Source organism: Lepidothrix coronata, unplaced genomic scaffold (assembly GCF_001604755.1).
Source record: "Lepidothrix coronata isolate B3197 unplaced genomic scaffold, Lepidothrix_coronata-1.0 Scaffold43, whole genome shotgun sequence".
NCBI classification, from domain to species: domain Eukaryota; kingdom Metazoa; phylum Chordata; class Aves; order Passeriformes; family Pipridae; genus Lepidothrix; species Lepidothrix coronata.
Genome location: NW_016690223.1, coordinates 2,160,618 through 2,176,111, shown reverse-complemented (window position 1 = coordinate 2,176,111; position 15,494 = coordinate 2,160,618). Strand labels below are relative to the sequence as shown.

General features: G+C 39.6%; 1 protein-coding gene across 8 annotated transcripts in view; it reads right to left on the bottom strand.

Moving 5' to 3' along the window:
- Window positions 1-15,494, bottom strand: part of FOXN3 (forkhead box N3) — a 207,898-nt gene that overhangs the window by 62,365 nt on the left and 130,039 nt on the right. For all 8 annotated transcript variants that reach the window (XM_017813829.1, XM_017813826.1, XM_017813831.1 and 5 more), the window contains exon 4: window positions 13,628-13,692. In XM_017813829.1, the coding sequence (XP_017669318.1) occupies window positions 13,628-13,692 (65 nt within the window). The remainder of the gene's footprint in view (window positions 1-13,627; window positions 13,693-15,494) is intronic.

Sequence of the window (15,494 nt, the reverse complement as noted above, 5' to 3'; positions counted from 1 at the left end):
TGGGTCTATAAAGCTGTCCCTCCTCCTGTCAGGCTTACAGAGTATACTCCCCTAGGATATTATCTGGAAAAGAATTTCAGCTTATAAAACAGGTTTACCAGCTGAATAAAACATCTAGAGGAACTGTAGACTTTAGGATCTCTTGTCCCGTAACCGTGAAGATCTGTTCTAAGATACATTTTTTCTCTTATTATTACTTTAAACTGATCTACAGTGGAAATGATTGTTATTCCAATCAAAGTACTGTGCACATCTCTATTTGTTCAGATACACTACAAAAAAACCGCACAAAAAACCCAACCCATAAACCAAACCAAATCTAAAAAAAAAAAAAGATGCCTTTAGTTAGACTAGTAATTCACTAGCATCATCTTGAGCTGTTTTACTCAATCTGTACATGGCTAAACAGCTGTTCAGTGGTCATCTGTACTAGCAAATCTCATTCTGAACCTTTATATTTCATTTTCTTCCTAAAATACATATTTAAGATTTTTTGTTGCAGTTAATCACAGAGAAAGTGAAGTATCAGTAAAAAACTCAGCAATGTTTGTTTTATCATCTTTGCTGGAAGAGTTTAATTATGTCACTCTTCAAGAAAAACATATCCATGTAGACAGAGGGGGCATCTCTAAAGATAACAGTCAAATCATGGAATGTTTACAAAATATTTCATGATGTCACAGACCTATATGCCCTTGCAAGTTTGGCAAAAGAGTAACTGCTCCTCCTAGGAACAAAATTTCAGAAGGATTAATTTCAGAAATCTTCCAGTAAATTATGATCCTGTCCTTCAGAAGTAATTGGAGCCCTGCTAGCCCCATCGTGACTGAACTGAAAAGCCAGGGAGTCGTGACCTTGCAGTACCGTGTGCTCGCTATGTTCTGTCCCCATCCAGTTCTGCCATGTCTCATTTCTTCCTTCCAGCATTAAGCTGTTCAACAGAAGTTATGAGGAAATTAAGGGTTCGCTGGGTATTTTGAGTATCAATTTGAGTAGAAGTGCCTTTCTGTATGAAACTACATGCTGAGCACTCATGTTGTACACAGGTTGCCTCATCAGTGATTAATACTGTCAAAATCACCAAGAAAAGTGTCAGCACTGTACTCTGTGACAGTCATGTCAAACCCTTAGTCAGACATCAATTCACATGTTTCAGGCTTCATCTTCTTACAAATAATACACTGGCTTCATTTGCTTAGGAAGGGTAGAAAGAGCTGTATTTGTGCAAGACGTAATCAATTTAAAGCAGCAGCTAAGTTACAGACACAATAAAAGGAACTATCTAGAAAAGCCAAAAAGCAAAACCAAATAGCCAGAACAGCTCCCAGACTGATGGCAACCCAATAAAATGAATAAATGAAATTCTCCAATTTCTTAATTGATCATGCATCTGGGTCAGCATTTGCTATTCTATGCTTTCAAATCACATAGTCACTTCTACAAGAAGCTTGAAAATGCAGACCTATCTATTCTTGTGGCTTATCAGTGTGACCAAGGCAAGTTGTGATATTATTAAAAGAAACCCAACAAAATAAGTCTCCTCTCTCATGAGCAAAATCTGCAAGAGACAGGTCCAGAAATATACCTCGACCTCTCTAGACTTCATACAGCAAATAAGGTGTCTTCTATCTAAGACGCAGATAGAAACCTATCTTTGGTAACAGAGTAAATTGACACGGACATAATTTCAACACAAATTCACGGCAGTGTAAGATTAAAGGATTTTTTTTTCAACAAAACAACTTTACAATCAACCTAGGTTATTTAACTCCAAATTGCCTCAAGCATTAGCAATGCCAATTGCAGCGATCAAAACTTGAACTGCTTGAAGTGGAATGGGGAGGAAAAATCATTAGGGGAACAACTTCAGTTCTGCTCTAGAGGACCAGAACAGAGAACTGACAGAAACATAAAAGAGGAAAAAAATGTTTATAGAGCTCGCAAACCCTTAAGCTTGAGATACTCAAAGCATCACTGCAGATGATGAGGTCTAGGCTGATATTCCCCCCCCATATCCATGCTCCTCAAGGTGCAACCCTCACCTGGTAGGAAACACAAAGGGATTTGATACGAATATGTCACTGAACCTGAGAGGTGCCTATTTTTGATAGGTACCTCTACATACATAGAAATAGGTGTACATATTGTTTTCCCTGTGTGTGAATTGATGATTATATGAATGTTACTAACTCAACCACATAGTTATAACGGTAGTGAACCCTATTGAATCACCTTCTAAATGTTCAAGTACTCAATGATTAAGAAGTGCTAAACCCTTTTGCCTCTTTATCTCTGCATCCATATCCTTTGCACTCTTAGCCCCTTTTGCATTCTTGGCTTCCATGTAAATCATTCCAAGTTGCTTCTAATCTGATCCTCCTTGGTATGTTTTAACCTGTGTAATAAGGTTCACTCTATTGAGTGAACTCTGTAAAGTTTCATTTTCACAAATTCATATTAAACCCTGCTTTTGCCAATACCTTTGAGAATGTTTCTTTAAGCGGCCAAACTGCTCATTTGTGACAATGAGAATGGGGCAGATGCACCGAATTTTTAGCACAAAAAGGGAAATTTTTCTACATAACCGTGTATTTCTTTGTACATGTTCAATATATTAGATAACCATATATATTTATATTTAAATGCATTTATTTAAATATACACACATGCACAGAAATATTTGTACACACACAGTTGATCAAGTGGGTGTGGCCTTAGCTATTTTATTTTTTCACCTCCAGGAGAAATCACGTATTGTTATTATTTCTCAGGAGAAACAAATTACTTAATATATTAATAACAGAAACTGAGTGCTGAAACTCAACTTGTGGTTCACAAAGCAGTAGTCCCTATTTTCTTATGATGAAAACCAATGTACGTATTCACACAAAATAAATAAACTATGTTTAAATGATGCAAAGCAAGGATGTACTGCAGAAATATGAAAAAGAAAGATATGCAGGAAGTGTTCGAGTATCTCGAATCAAGTACCTTGATTCAAAATATGCGTGTATATAAAAATCAGGACTGGAATTTTCCATCACTGTATAAACAACTTTAATTTCAATTTCACCTTATTCTTCTTGTGTACTAGACAGCAGAATGATGGGTTAGGCACAGAAATAAATATTGTCAGAGAGAAAAAGAATTTATTACCTTTATTGTATGCAATTGCAAGCACTGTAACACTCTGACCTATAAAGAGAAAGGAAACTAAGAGAAATTACATGTAAGATGAAGCCAAGGATCCTATAATCCTATTTTCAAATTGACAGAAGTTGTCCTAAAATAATTTAAAGAAAAGTCATGTTTTCTTTGCTAATTTAGGATCAGTATTAAACACATCAAAGAGAGGATAAATATTTTTACTAGTTGAAAAGTCTTACGGACTCTTACCTTTGTAAGAAAATGAGTTTATTCCACTCTGCTGATTAGAGAGGACTGTTTTGTAAAAATTCATCTTTCAAGATTCAGGTGCAACTTAATCTTTCTTTTACAAAGGGTGAGGGACGCGAGGAAGAAGTGCTGTATAGAGTAGTTCATAGTCTACTGTCTTGGCAGGTGTATTTCAAACAGTTTGAAACCAGTAGTGTAAAGCACTACTTACCCCAAAAGATGCCCCAGCTTTGGTTTTGGGATTTCTGAACACACTGTACTGAAAAAGAAAATAAAATCCTGCCTCCTTCCCTCTCACAGTCCCAATTCATTTTCTAGTCTGTTATAAATTTCAGAAAACCAAATTATGAATCCACAGTTGTAAGAACAAACTTGGCCATCTGATAGCTCTGCATACTCTCAAGTGTACAACTGAAGAATTTCTAGCGGCAAGATTTATTCCAACATCTGAAACTAATGGATTTTTTCACATTTAGTTTAAATAACACACAGCAGTGAAACGTGCAAGCCACTGACCACGCTTTCAATTCAAGATAGCGTCTACTTTTCTCAACAGTTCAAATAAAATTAAGCTCTCCTAGTAATATTCCACTTCCATTAATTTGCCATTTTTTTCTAGATGTTTAAGAAATGCCTTTTAAATAATCAAGAACTTACCAATCTTTAACCAGTAGCACAGAGATCTGCTCTGACCAGCAGGAAGAAATTCTTAGCATGTTAAAGAGGGAAAATTACTGCCAATGTTAACCATGAACAACATTAACGCAAACAACATACAAAAAAACCCACAAGACACAAACATTGCTTGGACTTGATCATCATCACTGTTTTCCCCATAATTTTTTTCTGGTTACTAGTTATGAAGCTTTGGCTTTGCCAGGGATCCAAAAACATGTAACTGCCCATTACACAAGCAGGTCATAGCAAGAGAGTGTCTTAAAAATTCCCAAACCTTCTGTTTTAATTCTCTCAATATAGGTCTGGCACAAAAAACCTGATATGTAGTCAAGGAACAGCCCAACTTGACAACAGCTTTCCCTTGCTCATAGCAATCTGCACATCACCAAAACTGCTCATAGCAACACAACTGCAATATTATTCTTATTTTAGCAATCTCCATGTAAAGCACAGGCTTACGCCTCTCTTGTAGCTGTGCTCTCAAACAGATTCTAGACTTATGAAAGCCAAGATTGCTTCTAATACCAGCCACCTTCACATTTTAGTAATGCCAAACATTCACAGGCTCTCAGCATGAAGCATATGCTCCAGCTCATCAGCCCAGAGATTTTGATGGCAATAATCACAATAATTTCACAGTTACAGAAAATAAATCTTTCCATACTCTACCATTTTCCAAGTTACTATACAAATTTTACCACTGATTTCTAACTGTGACTTCTGCTCTTGTAAAATGTGATCTAACTGGTGGTATGCTATGTCCCTGTCGCAAGCCACTGAAATTTCCTACACTAAGCCTCAGCCTAGCCAAAAGTGGCCTGGACCCAAATTCCACTTACAAAAAAGGTTTGTTACCAACTGCTGCCAGACTTGTCTCTGTATCTGCAGTGATAACATCCAGTACTTCCCAACTACATGACAGCCCCTTAGGAGATGATCTCACTGTGCCGCCAGGCATCCAGCAACCCTGGACACAAATAACCACGAAAAGAACCCTCTCTAAGCAGACCACAGCTCCTGGAAAAGAAAGGAAAACATTGGAAGATGTATGGCAGTCCTAGTAAAGGAGAAAGTCACTGAACAGGAACTTGTAATTTCTCTTGCTCTATGTTGTCTCCATCTTCCTTCATCCAACTGAAACCCAAGAGCCCCATTTATAAGTTTGTAAGTCCCACGTGTATGTTTGTAGGTGGGATATGTGGGATCTGTCTCTGGACAAAAGCAGCTGTGCTGATGCCTACAGAAGGGCCAGTTACAGAAAATACTTCTCCTAAAAAAGGTGAGATCAGCTACTGGCAAGTTAAAGGAAACAGATTCCAGTGTTCAAATTGCAAAGTCACAGCCACATCACCTGCAGGAGCAACCTGAAAAGAAACTAAGAACATAACTGAAGCCATTTAGCAGCATCCTTGGAGCAACACTACCTGTAGGTTACCTCAGCACTGAGCTCTGTCTGGGCAAGGACCATCCAACTCCTCACCTCCTCTATTCTTAGGGGAACCTCCCTGATCTTATCTTTCCTACACTACAACAGTTACTGAGGCAGCCAGGCAAGCACTGTGGAGACTTGCAGCAGGAGCAGTTACCCCTCTCTCTGGTGTGTGCTGCAAAGTGCTGTTTTACTGCCCCTGCTCACACAGCAGTTGATTCTGAAGGTAAAACAGGTGGGTACACAAACACCTGTGCCCAGAACCTCTGCCCAAGGTTAGCACTGTAGTAAGACTTGCCTTGCAGCACTCATTCACACTCTCCAGTTGTCAAGGAAAGTAAACAGAGTTAGTAATCTTCATCTTCAGTCACTCAGAAGTAATGATTTCAGAAGTCACTATGCAGGACTGTTACAAAATAAGCAGTTATCTGTAAAGACAGCAAAGACACCTATGTAGATCTAAAACATACGTTACTGAGTTTAAACACGTTAGGAATTTAACTTATCTTGGTGTACTTTGCAACAGAATCTATCATTACCCAGACCTGTCTGTCGCAGTTCAGGTTTTTTCCTTCTCAACTTCAGAGGCCAAAGGTAGTTCAGACATTTTGGTCACAAGGAATATAAACAGCCAGCAGTCACATTTCCTTACTAATGGCTCTAATATCAATGTTAACAGAACCACACTTCAGGCACTTAACAAATTACAGCTTTTGCCATTGTCTTACACACTCAACTAGAAGAAGATGAATAAAAAGACTACATACACGTTGCACAGCTAATCCATACAACGCTCTCTATATGTCCTGTACAGAATGTAGAGCTAAAAATGTCACCCCAAAGTGACCATTTCTGCATGAATCACTGCAAAATTCAGTCTCTCACTGGGATTTTTTATTGACAGCACAGTGTTAAGGCCATTACAAAATCCTCTCACAAACACAAGTCCTTACCAGCACCCTCCAGGCCCCAGCAGCCCCACTAGGATTTTACCTACTTTCCCAAACAAAGGAGAGCTCTGCTGTTCAAATTACTCCCTTAGGGACACACTGCACAACCCCTCTGACTTAATTTTACTTCTTCAATAATACCACTGCAAACACACTGAATGTTAATAATAAATAAATTATTCAAATATTCAGTCTCTACAGAAGCACCACGTGAATCATCTTCCTGAAAAGAAACTCCTGCAAAGATTGTCAGGTACCCTTCGTGTGGGAGGAAATAAAAAAAAAAACCCCAAACTCAGAAAAAACAAACAAACAAAATCCCAAGACAACAACAACAACAACAAAAGAGGAGGAGAAAAAAGATTATTTTTAAAAATTATGTCACGTGAATGAAAAGTGATTTATTTTAACAAGGAGAGATAGCAGCTTTGCTGTTAATTCAATAAGTTGACCAAAACCAAGTCATCAGCAAACAGAGCATGACTGTCACCATCATTTCAAAGACAGGGAGCCCAGAGTATCAAAAGTTGAAAAGAAAACAAGGTAAAGTCAAAAGGTTTGGTACTCCACTGATGAAAGTAACTACATTGGAACTAGACACTCTAAACCCCAGATTTCTACCCAAAACAGTAATTTTCCAAGCGTTATCTCTCGGAATAAGGAGTTCAATAGGGAAAAAAACCCCAAACCAAAACCCAAAACACATTTCCCTACAAAAGCTAATGAACAGCTCTGCTTTTTACAACCCTGTTAAAGGTTCTTCCATTAGTGGAGGATCAGAATATGAAGCAGAGCCAATATTCTGTAAACTGGCAGCTCTGGGCAGTGAAAAGCACTATTATTATCCTCATCTCACAGAGCATAAATGCAAGGAATTATAACCCCAGAGCAAAAAACATATTTAGATTCTTGGGAACATGAGATACCCTAATACGCATTAAGAAATTATTGTTTAGTTGGATTTGGGCATAAGAGTCTTGCCCAAGATTGTGTTACAGATCACGGCACCTAAGTCTACCAGTCCTAAGGCTGGACTGTCTTGCATTGCTTTTGGGCTTTTTCTTATGGTCCTCATGACATTTAAGTATTATATAATATTAAATTATCTGTAATATATAAACTACCTTGCAATGTTCTTTTTCCTTGCACCACCAGGCATTTGAAGAAGACAGAGCATTTCTCTCCAAGGCTGGTTTTCTTTTGAGGTGTGACATGCAATTCTGAAAGTTAAATGCACGTGAGACTTGCTGAAGCCTCCTGTCTTTCAGCTCTCCCTTGTTCCTCCTTCTCCTCAACCCCATTAGCACCAGCAGGAACAGATACCTTGTGCTCCAGGATGGGCTGTACCTCTCCCCTGCATGCCCAGGATTTGGACCATTCTGCTTGTGCAGTGGAAAGAGCAGATGAGCTGAACTGACACCAGGAGAAAGAAGCCCACTGGGCCTGCAGGGGCACCTGGGTATTTGTTGGCAGGTATTGAAAAACACATTCCAAATGTTCACGTTATTACAGAGAAAATCCATGTGGTTGCATGCACACAGGCATCTTCTCTTAGAGAATTTGTTGTCAACTTGCCTCTTGAAGGTAGCGGGAACAACTCCACCCAAACTTCTCCAGAGAAAAGACTGAGTAGTTGGTGTGGGCAATACTTGTCCAAAGAAACTGGTCCCTGCTGCTGTTACATTTTTATCACAATGTCACTATTAACATAAAAAAGCAGGCTGGATGTCTTCATTTATGAGTGAACGTTTCTAATTTAGCCATCTCAAGGGAAACCAGCAACAATTGCCCCTGTTCTGCCTCCTCCCTGCTGGTTTATTTCCATCTCAGCAAGTGCTTCTATTAATAGCTAAAAGTCCCAAATTTGCTCTCTCATTTCTTACAAACTACTCAATAGGTAAGAGATTAAATGGCCTGTTTGGTCATTTCAAGGATTTTCAAGTTTATTATTCTCAAGATAAGAAGAAGATCTCTGTACAAATATGTGCATGTGTTAAAAACGAGTTGGTTCCTTATCTTTTTATGCAGGACATCTCATGCCTGGTCTGTCCACATTTCATACAAAATAAACTTTCTTACTGGGAATGCAATTTTCTTGCTCCAATAAACCAACATAATCAACCAAGAATGAAGTGATCCGTGTTCTTTGTCACTTTCCACGTGCCAAAGTCTCACCTTATGGTCAGGTATCAGATGTCAGCACACTAAAAGGTGAAAGCCACCACCCTGGATTGAGGGTTGATGAAGCAGCAGCGCAAAGAGTTTCCATTTCTACTCTGCAACAAACTGTGAATCACTGTCTCACACTGATTTTAGTGATAACTGACGGTGTCTTCCAATTCTTTCCTGTCAGAGCTTCTCACAGGTTGTGCCAGCTACAGCCATGGCAGATGGACCAAGGCAGATCACACATGGGCTGCTGGAAGCATCAGTCACAGAAAATGTCTTCTCTCATATATTAGTGCTTTCCCAGATGAGAAGAGGACAAGTCATCCCTATGTGAGCATCCTATCCCTTGCTCTGTTCTGGAGCATGAGGATGCTTATGCTCCGCAGCTGACAGTAGAGAGAGAACAAAGCAGCCCTGTGAGGTCTGAGGAGGGCAGTCTCTCCTTTCTCAAGCTCCCTCAGCCAAGACGGACCACAGGCCACATGCAAATCCTCACTCTTCTCCTTTTGTGTTCTGGGGGGAAAGTATTTTTCCAATCTTTCTTTCCATCCTCATTCAAAGAGAATCATGGCTTCAAAGGAAAGCCATGCAGTCTGAATTCAGTTCACTAACAGCTGCAATCCAGTTCACAGGTGTAAGCCCAGTTCTGCAGCATCTCTGGAAAAAGAGCGCATATCTTTGATGCAACATCCACAGGCAGCAGATTTAAATTGTACTGCTTGTCAGAAGAGGAAGAGGAGGACCTTGCTCACACAAGAAAGCAGACAGCATGGAAAGGATCATGGTTGTACATCCAGCAGGTCAGGAACAGCAGGAAGATGGACCATTTAGTCACAATGATCAAGCCCATCTCCATTTTTGCCTCCAACAGCAACAGAGTCTAGATGACCCAGGTTCACTTTCCTTCCCTGGAGAATGAAGAAGTGCTAACTGTGGTATCACAAGGGCTTGGTGCTGCCAGGCTTCAACTAGAAAGTCAGGAAACTTGCCCAAGAACTGTTAAGCCTGGCAGATGCATGTTTGCCATAAACCAGGGAGGTGGCATTGCTTTCTGTAAGCCACTGCCCAGTCATGGGGCTCTTGCATCTTCTGGGGCAACTCATACAGCTCTTGTGCTCTTGTTCAAATCCTCACTGTAGCAGCAACAGCAGATACAGATCACTGTTTTCACTGCGCAGCACACTGCTTTTGTGCCAACTGTAATTACATCCACAAACACCTTCTATGTATGTAATTACACCCACAAACACCTTCTTGCAACTCAAGACAGACCAAATTTGATAAGAAAAGACATCATAATATGCTGCACTTAGTTTATTAAAGTATGAGGGCAAATAAGATAAAAAGAGAGTGGTAACTTTGTTGGTTTTTGTGCCTCTCAAAATGGAAGTTGTATCTTTAAGAAATGAAACCAAGCACCTCCACAGTCCAGTTACATCTTACAGGTGTAAGCCTGTACTCAGCCACTGGAATTTACATAACTGCTGCTAAAAGTTAATTTGAAGATTTTTTTCAGTTTATTCAAGAAGAATGTTAGATATATTGAGAGCAAAACAGTTTTATTATTACCACTGATCTGTGAGCAACTGCATCCTCAAGTCTATAACATGAGCTTAACACCCAAGATCGGAGCACAGGCAACAAAACTGCCCTTTTCTGAACATGACACATTAGCCTTACAGTCTTGAAGTCAATGTGACTATGACCCCACCTATATCACCCAGTGTAAGTTCCTGAAGAGTTCAGAACATGTCTAAATCTTTTCCACCATAAGGACTTTTTCCTGTGATACATTTTATTAAATATGAATGGATGTGTTATGATAGATGTGTTAGATAGATTAAATATGAATGGATGTGTTATGATAAGAACAAAAAAACAGCAGGAACAAAGGCTCTCCATACACCAGGTTTAAAAAAATTAAGCCATGATTTTAAACAAACACACAATATGTATAACAAGCTACAAACACCCCCCCCCCCCAAACCAAACAAAAGAGAAAAAGGAAAGCACCAAGAGCAAAAACCTGTTTTATCTGGGAATCCTGAAGGCTAGAACACAGCAATTTCCATGGATGCACAGACAAGTTTTGAGAGAAGACATCAGTGTCTGCTAAGACTGAAGGTCCTACCTAAATTAAGCTCTGCATGGGACTTCATGAAAAGATCAGAGAGTATAAAGATACAGGGAACAATCCTCACCTAGCAGAAGGAGTTCAAGACTTCAAAAGGCATCCGAGCAGGGAACTTAACACAGAGTAACTGATTAGAGAGTTAATGCTAAGAGTAGCAGTATCATGGAGCCTCACAAAAGAAACTGAGGCAGCCATCTTTTATCTAATAAAATCAAAACTACAGGTAAAAAGAGAACGGCATATATATATTTTGTTCAATAATCTTCAAAAAATACAAAGACAGCCCAAATGCAACAGAGAATTAATCCTACTCATGTCAAAAACATTACGGACACAGAACAGGTAAAATGAATTTTAGCTTCCTTTTCTCTTCCTTTGCTACTTTGAGGTACACAGATAACTGGTTTCTCAGTCACTTTCTCAGGAGAGATATGTTAAAATCTTTACAATGGTTAAGATTGCTTTGCCAAATAGTTCTGATGTAAAATTAATAGAAACCAGGAACATCTACAAGTCTTTCTTGGTTAAACAAAGCACTAGTTACATTGTGGAATTATTTTCTCTTCATTCCCCAGACCAGAAAAAGAGCATTTTTCTTAACAACTAAGAAGAAATGAGGTGTGACAAGCACACATGAATATCACATTTACTAAAATTACAGAATTATTCTATATTATTGTCTATAACACAAAGTGAACAGTCTTTTCAAATGTAGCAAAACATTTATCAAGTAAAAATAGTTTTAAATCCCTTTGTTACCTAAACTTTCGCCAATCAAAAGACAATACCATAACTTGAAACCAATAATTGAGTCAATTTTTCATTCTCCTGTCTGCATTTAACTGGATATAAGCACTGGAAAAAGACACTTAAGATGGTCATGTAACATAGGTACCGACAAACATCTGCACTTCCTCTTACACATCTTTGCACTGCTACCATTGCTCTACACATGCCTTCTGGAAAAAGACGGTCAGAAGCAGCAAAGAGGTGGATGCACTATTTCCATGCAACCTGCTGAAGCTTATACATGAAACAACTCACTGTAGGGAAAAATGGAAAGACAGAAAGGAAGACAAAAAGAAAGAAGGGTTGATTTATCTTCTTGTTTAAAAATTATAACCAGGAAGTGTTAAGAAATTATTTTAATGAGGCTTTTCTTCATACTCTCATCCTTCCAACCTCAGTTGTGTCATGCACATCACAGTCCAAATTGGCTGTGTTTTCCACTTGAAATGGCAATGCAGAATGCCAACTCAGTTAAAGGTCCGTTAGGCTTTGCTAGTTGCTTGAAAAGGCAGTCATCTCTCTCTTTTTTTCTATTTCTTTAATATGTTGAAAAGTTTTGGGCTTTTAGTTTTTTCCCCACAATTTGGAAGGCAGAAGTGTGCAGAGGAGAAGAGGATAGAGAACAGTGTATTCTTCTTTACTGGGAGAAGGCTTTAAGCAACAACTGAGATAGGAAGGACTACAAAAGCAGCTGTTATTAATTCCTGGTATCTTGCATCTTAAGAAAAGGTAAAACATTTGTGCCATACAGAGTTAACACAGCAGTTCACATTTTATGAACTCAAATTACCAAGACTGTGTGTGTGCAGACACCCATTTACAACCAGAATTGTTGAAAAACTGAAAACAAATCAAGGTATTTCACAATAGTTCTTTTTCTTAAAAAAAAAAAAAAAGTTATTTTCATTAGGAAAGACTGCGAAGGTAGCAGATCTATCTGATCAAGACTAAAGCCAAAAGCTGTCAAACTCTACAATTTATACCATCTCTCAGTGTTAAGAAATTATCTGAATGCTTTAATGTATTTAGAATTTGTTTGAACAAATCTCAGCATAGATAATAATTATGCAAATTCTTAGATACGTGTAAGGAAATCAGTTGAAAACTGTCCTCAGGTAAACTTCAGATGCTGGATTACTTTGGTGTGTGGAAGGTGAGCAATTAATTATTTGCTTGTGTGCCTTGTCCTGAGTAAAGCTCCGTGGTAGGTGATTTGGACAAATGTTCCCAAGAACATTATACAGAATCTTCTGCCAGCAAGAAGGCCAGAAAAGTTTTGGCATCATGAAAATGAACACAAAACTGAGACACTTCATGGATAAATACTTGCAAAGACCATCTGCACCACAGACAACCAGTTGCAGTCAGGGAACACAGGTTTCTGTGTTCCCAAGACACCTCCATTAAGAGTGATGGTAATTCTGTGTACTCAATGGTAGAAATATAAACACACATAGTAGTGAGTAATGGTTTTAAGAAGTCTGGTGAGATAGACTGAAAATTTTGACCTATCAAAACTGCAGTCATATAGCTTCTGTTTATATTGTCCATCCAATGGAAATAAGATATTTAACATTGTTCTATGAATATAAGCACTATTAAACATGGTAGGTTTCTTGAGACAATTACTCTGTCCCTGTTTTCCCCACTCCAGCATTGCTACCTACCTTCTGGTACATTTTGCTATCAGCACAATTAAGGAGTAAAGAAAGCATGTCTCTCAAAGAACAACCTTGCTTCATCCACAGAGCTAAAGCTGTGTTCCTGGAACATTTCCTTCTGGTCACTCTTTATCCACACAAAGGGAAAAAACCAAAAAGCCACCTTTCACCATATATAAGAGCAAGCAACTTAATGATCTGAGGAAAGAAAAAAAGCAGCAACTTTCACAGACTACACTCACTGTACGTGGTAAATCGTCATTTTCAAGGCACCAGATGCGCAATTAAGGAGACAGGGTAAAGGAAACAAAAAAACATTTGGTTATTTCTTGCCAGGTGAAATATTAAAAAAGCTGTGCAATTTGAAAAAGGTATTTCTTAAGTAGAATAGTTAATCCAAGATGTAGAATCTACCACCTACCTTGTAGAAGGGCTCCATTTCTCTTGAAAAAGGTGCTTCCTGGCCAAATGGGTGGACCTGATGTGCTAAAGGGAATAAGAAATAAGTGTAAAGAAAATTACATTTGCATTAAACAATTATAAGCTACTATTTGCATGAATTCTATTTTGTTTTTAAAGGTAATGTAACATCATGGCACTTTTGCCTTCAAGTAAGCATCTAAAATCTCATGTTAAAAATAGATTAATTTGATTCGAGATTCACATTCTCTTCACAAGGAAAAACCTCTTCAGCAAAGCACACACCCACACTCTCTTGGAGGAGGAAACAAAAAAGCAATTTGGAATAAATAATAAAACCCCCCAAATCAACGCCAAAAATATTTACTGAATTCTCAGTACAGCAAAATACATGCCCTTTCACAAAGCCATCTGCTAAACCCCCAGATGCTTTATGGCTTTCACTCAGCCGTGACAACACACTGCCCCAGTGCATCTGCCCGGGACAGCCTTGCCCAGACACCAGGTAGTTCCCATGATCTGTCGGAGCCCTTTGCCCATGGAACACCCGTACACACAGAGGTCCCCTCATGGCACCAGGAAATACATGGCTCTACACGCTCTCTGCCAGCACCAGGACGGACAGAACTTGGCCTTCACCATGTGCTCGGTGACCATGGTGGTTCCTGTGAGCCCCCGGCAGGGTGGTGGCCACGGGAGGCCCTCAGGCGCCCTCCTGAGCTGGAGCCCTGCTCTGAACTCGGACACCTCCAGGTCCCTCGTATGCTTCGCCTCCTGCTCATGCAGAGGCTGCCCGAAGGTGATGGACTCTGAGAGACCTGTCCTGTGACAAGTGCAGCTGAAGACAACAGCACTTCAAGCATGGCACAGGAAGAGGAGGGAACATTGGCATGATCATCTAAACCTTGTTTTCTCTGTTGCCTTGGAGCAGCCCCACGGTGCTGCAGGCAATAATAGACTGTGGAGCAGTCTACCAACAACCTGTGGTGCCAGCAAGCTGGAGAAAGAGAGGAAGCTGTGAGGAAGCCTCCCTTCAGCAGCCACCCACAGCCACGTCTCTCAGTGGAAAGACTGAATGTCCCGGACATAGAAGGTAACCCTGCCCTTTTCCTTACAGTGCCCCTGACCGCTGTCACTACGGCACAGCTCACCCTCCCCACGGCCATCCACAGGGAGTGCTGCCCATGGCAGGAGTGCCACCACTGCTCCCGCTGCGTGCGCGGGCCTCAGCGAGAGGAGTTCACGGATGGGATCTGAGGGCTCAGGTGCAGCAACTATTTCAAAGCCATTGTCCCTGGAGGAAATAACTAAAAGCATATAGAAGACTTGTTGCAGCCTTGTCAAGGCAGGTGGAACAGACAGGCTGCCAGGGAGCCTTTCCTGTAGTCAGGAAACAGGTTTCAAAATCCTCTACAGCTTGACGACAATCATAGGTGTTCTAATATACTAAGCTTTTATTAAAATTAGCAACATGAAACTATGATATCAATATATAAATAGTTGCCCTACACTCAAATTCAAGCACAATTTAAAAGTAAAGGACTAAATATCCTTCAGTAGGACTGCTGTAAGGCACTCTGCCTTTTTAAGGTAATCCACCTTTCTCGTTGGATGCAAAGTGTGAACCAAGCCCAACACTCCATTTCTGTTCAAAATTACTTTTGTCTCCTCTTGCACTGACCAGGGCTACACAAAATGTAATGAAATGTAAAACAGGTGTTGTCTATTACACTGACAACAATTAGCGAGGTTCTGATAAAATACCATACGTAAAAAACACACTGCTTTCACAATTATTCTGCAGATACTCTTGTGCTAATATACAAAAAATTCACTGTATTAAAATAAGGACTGTAAATAAATCCAAA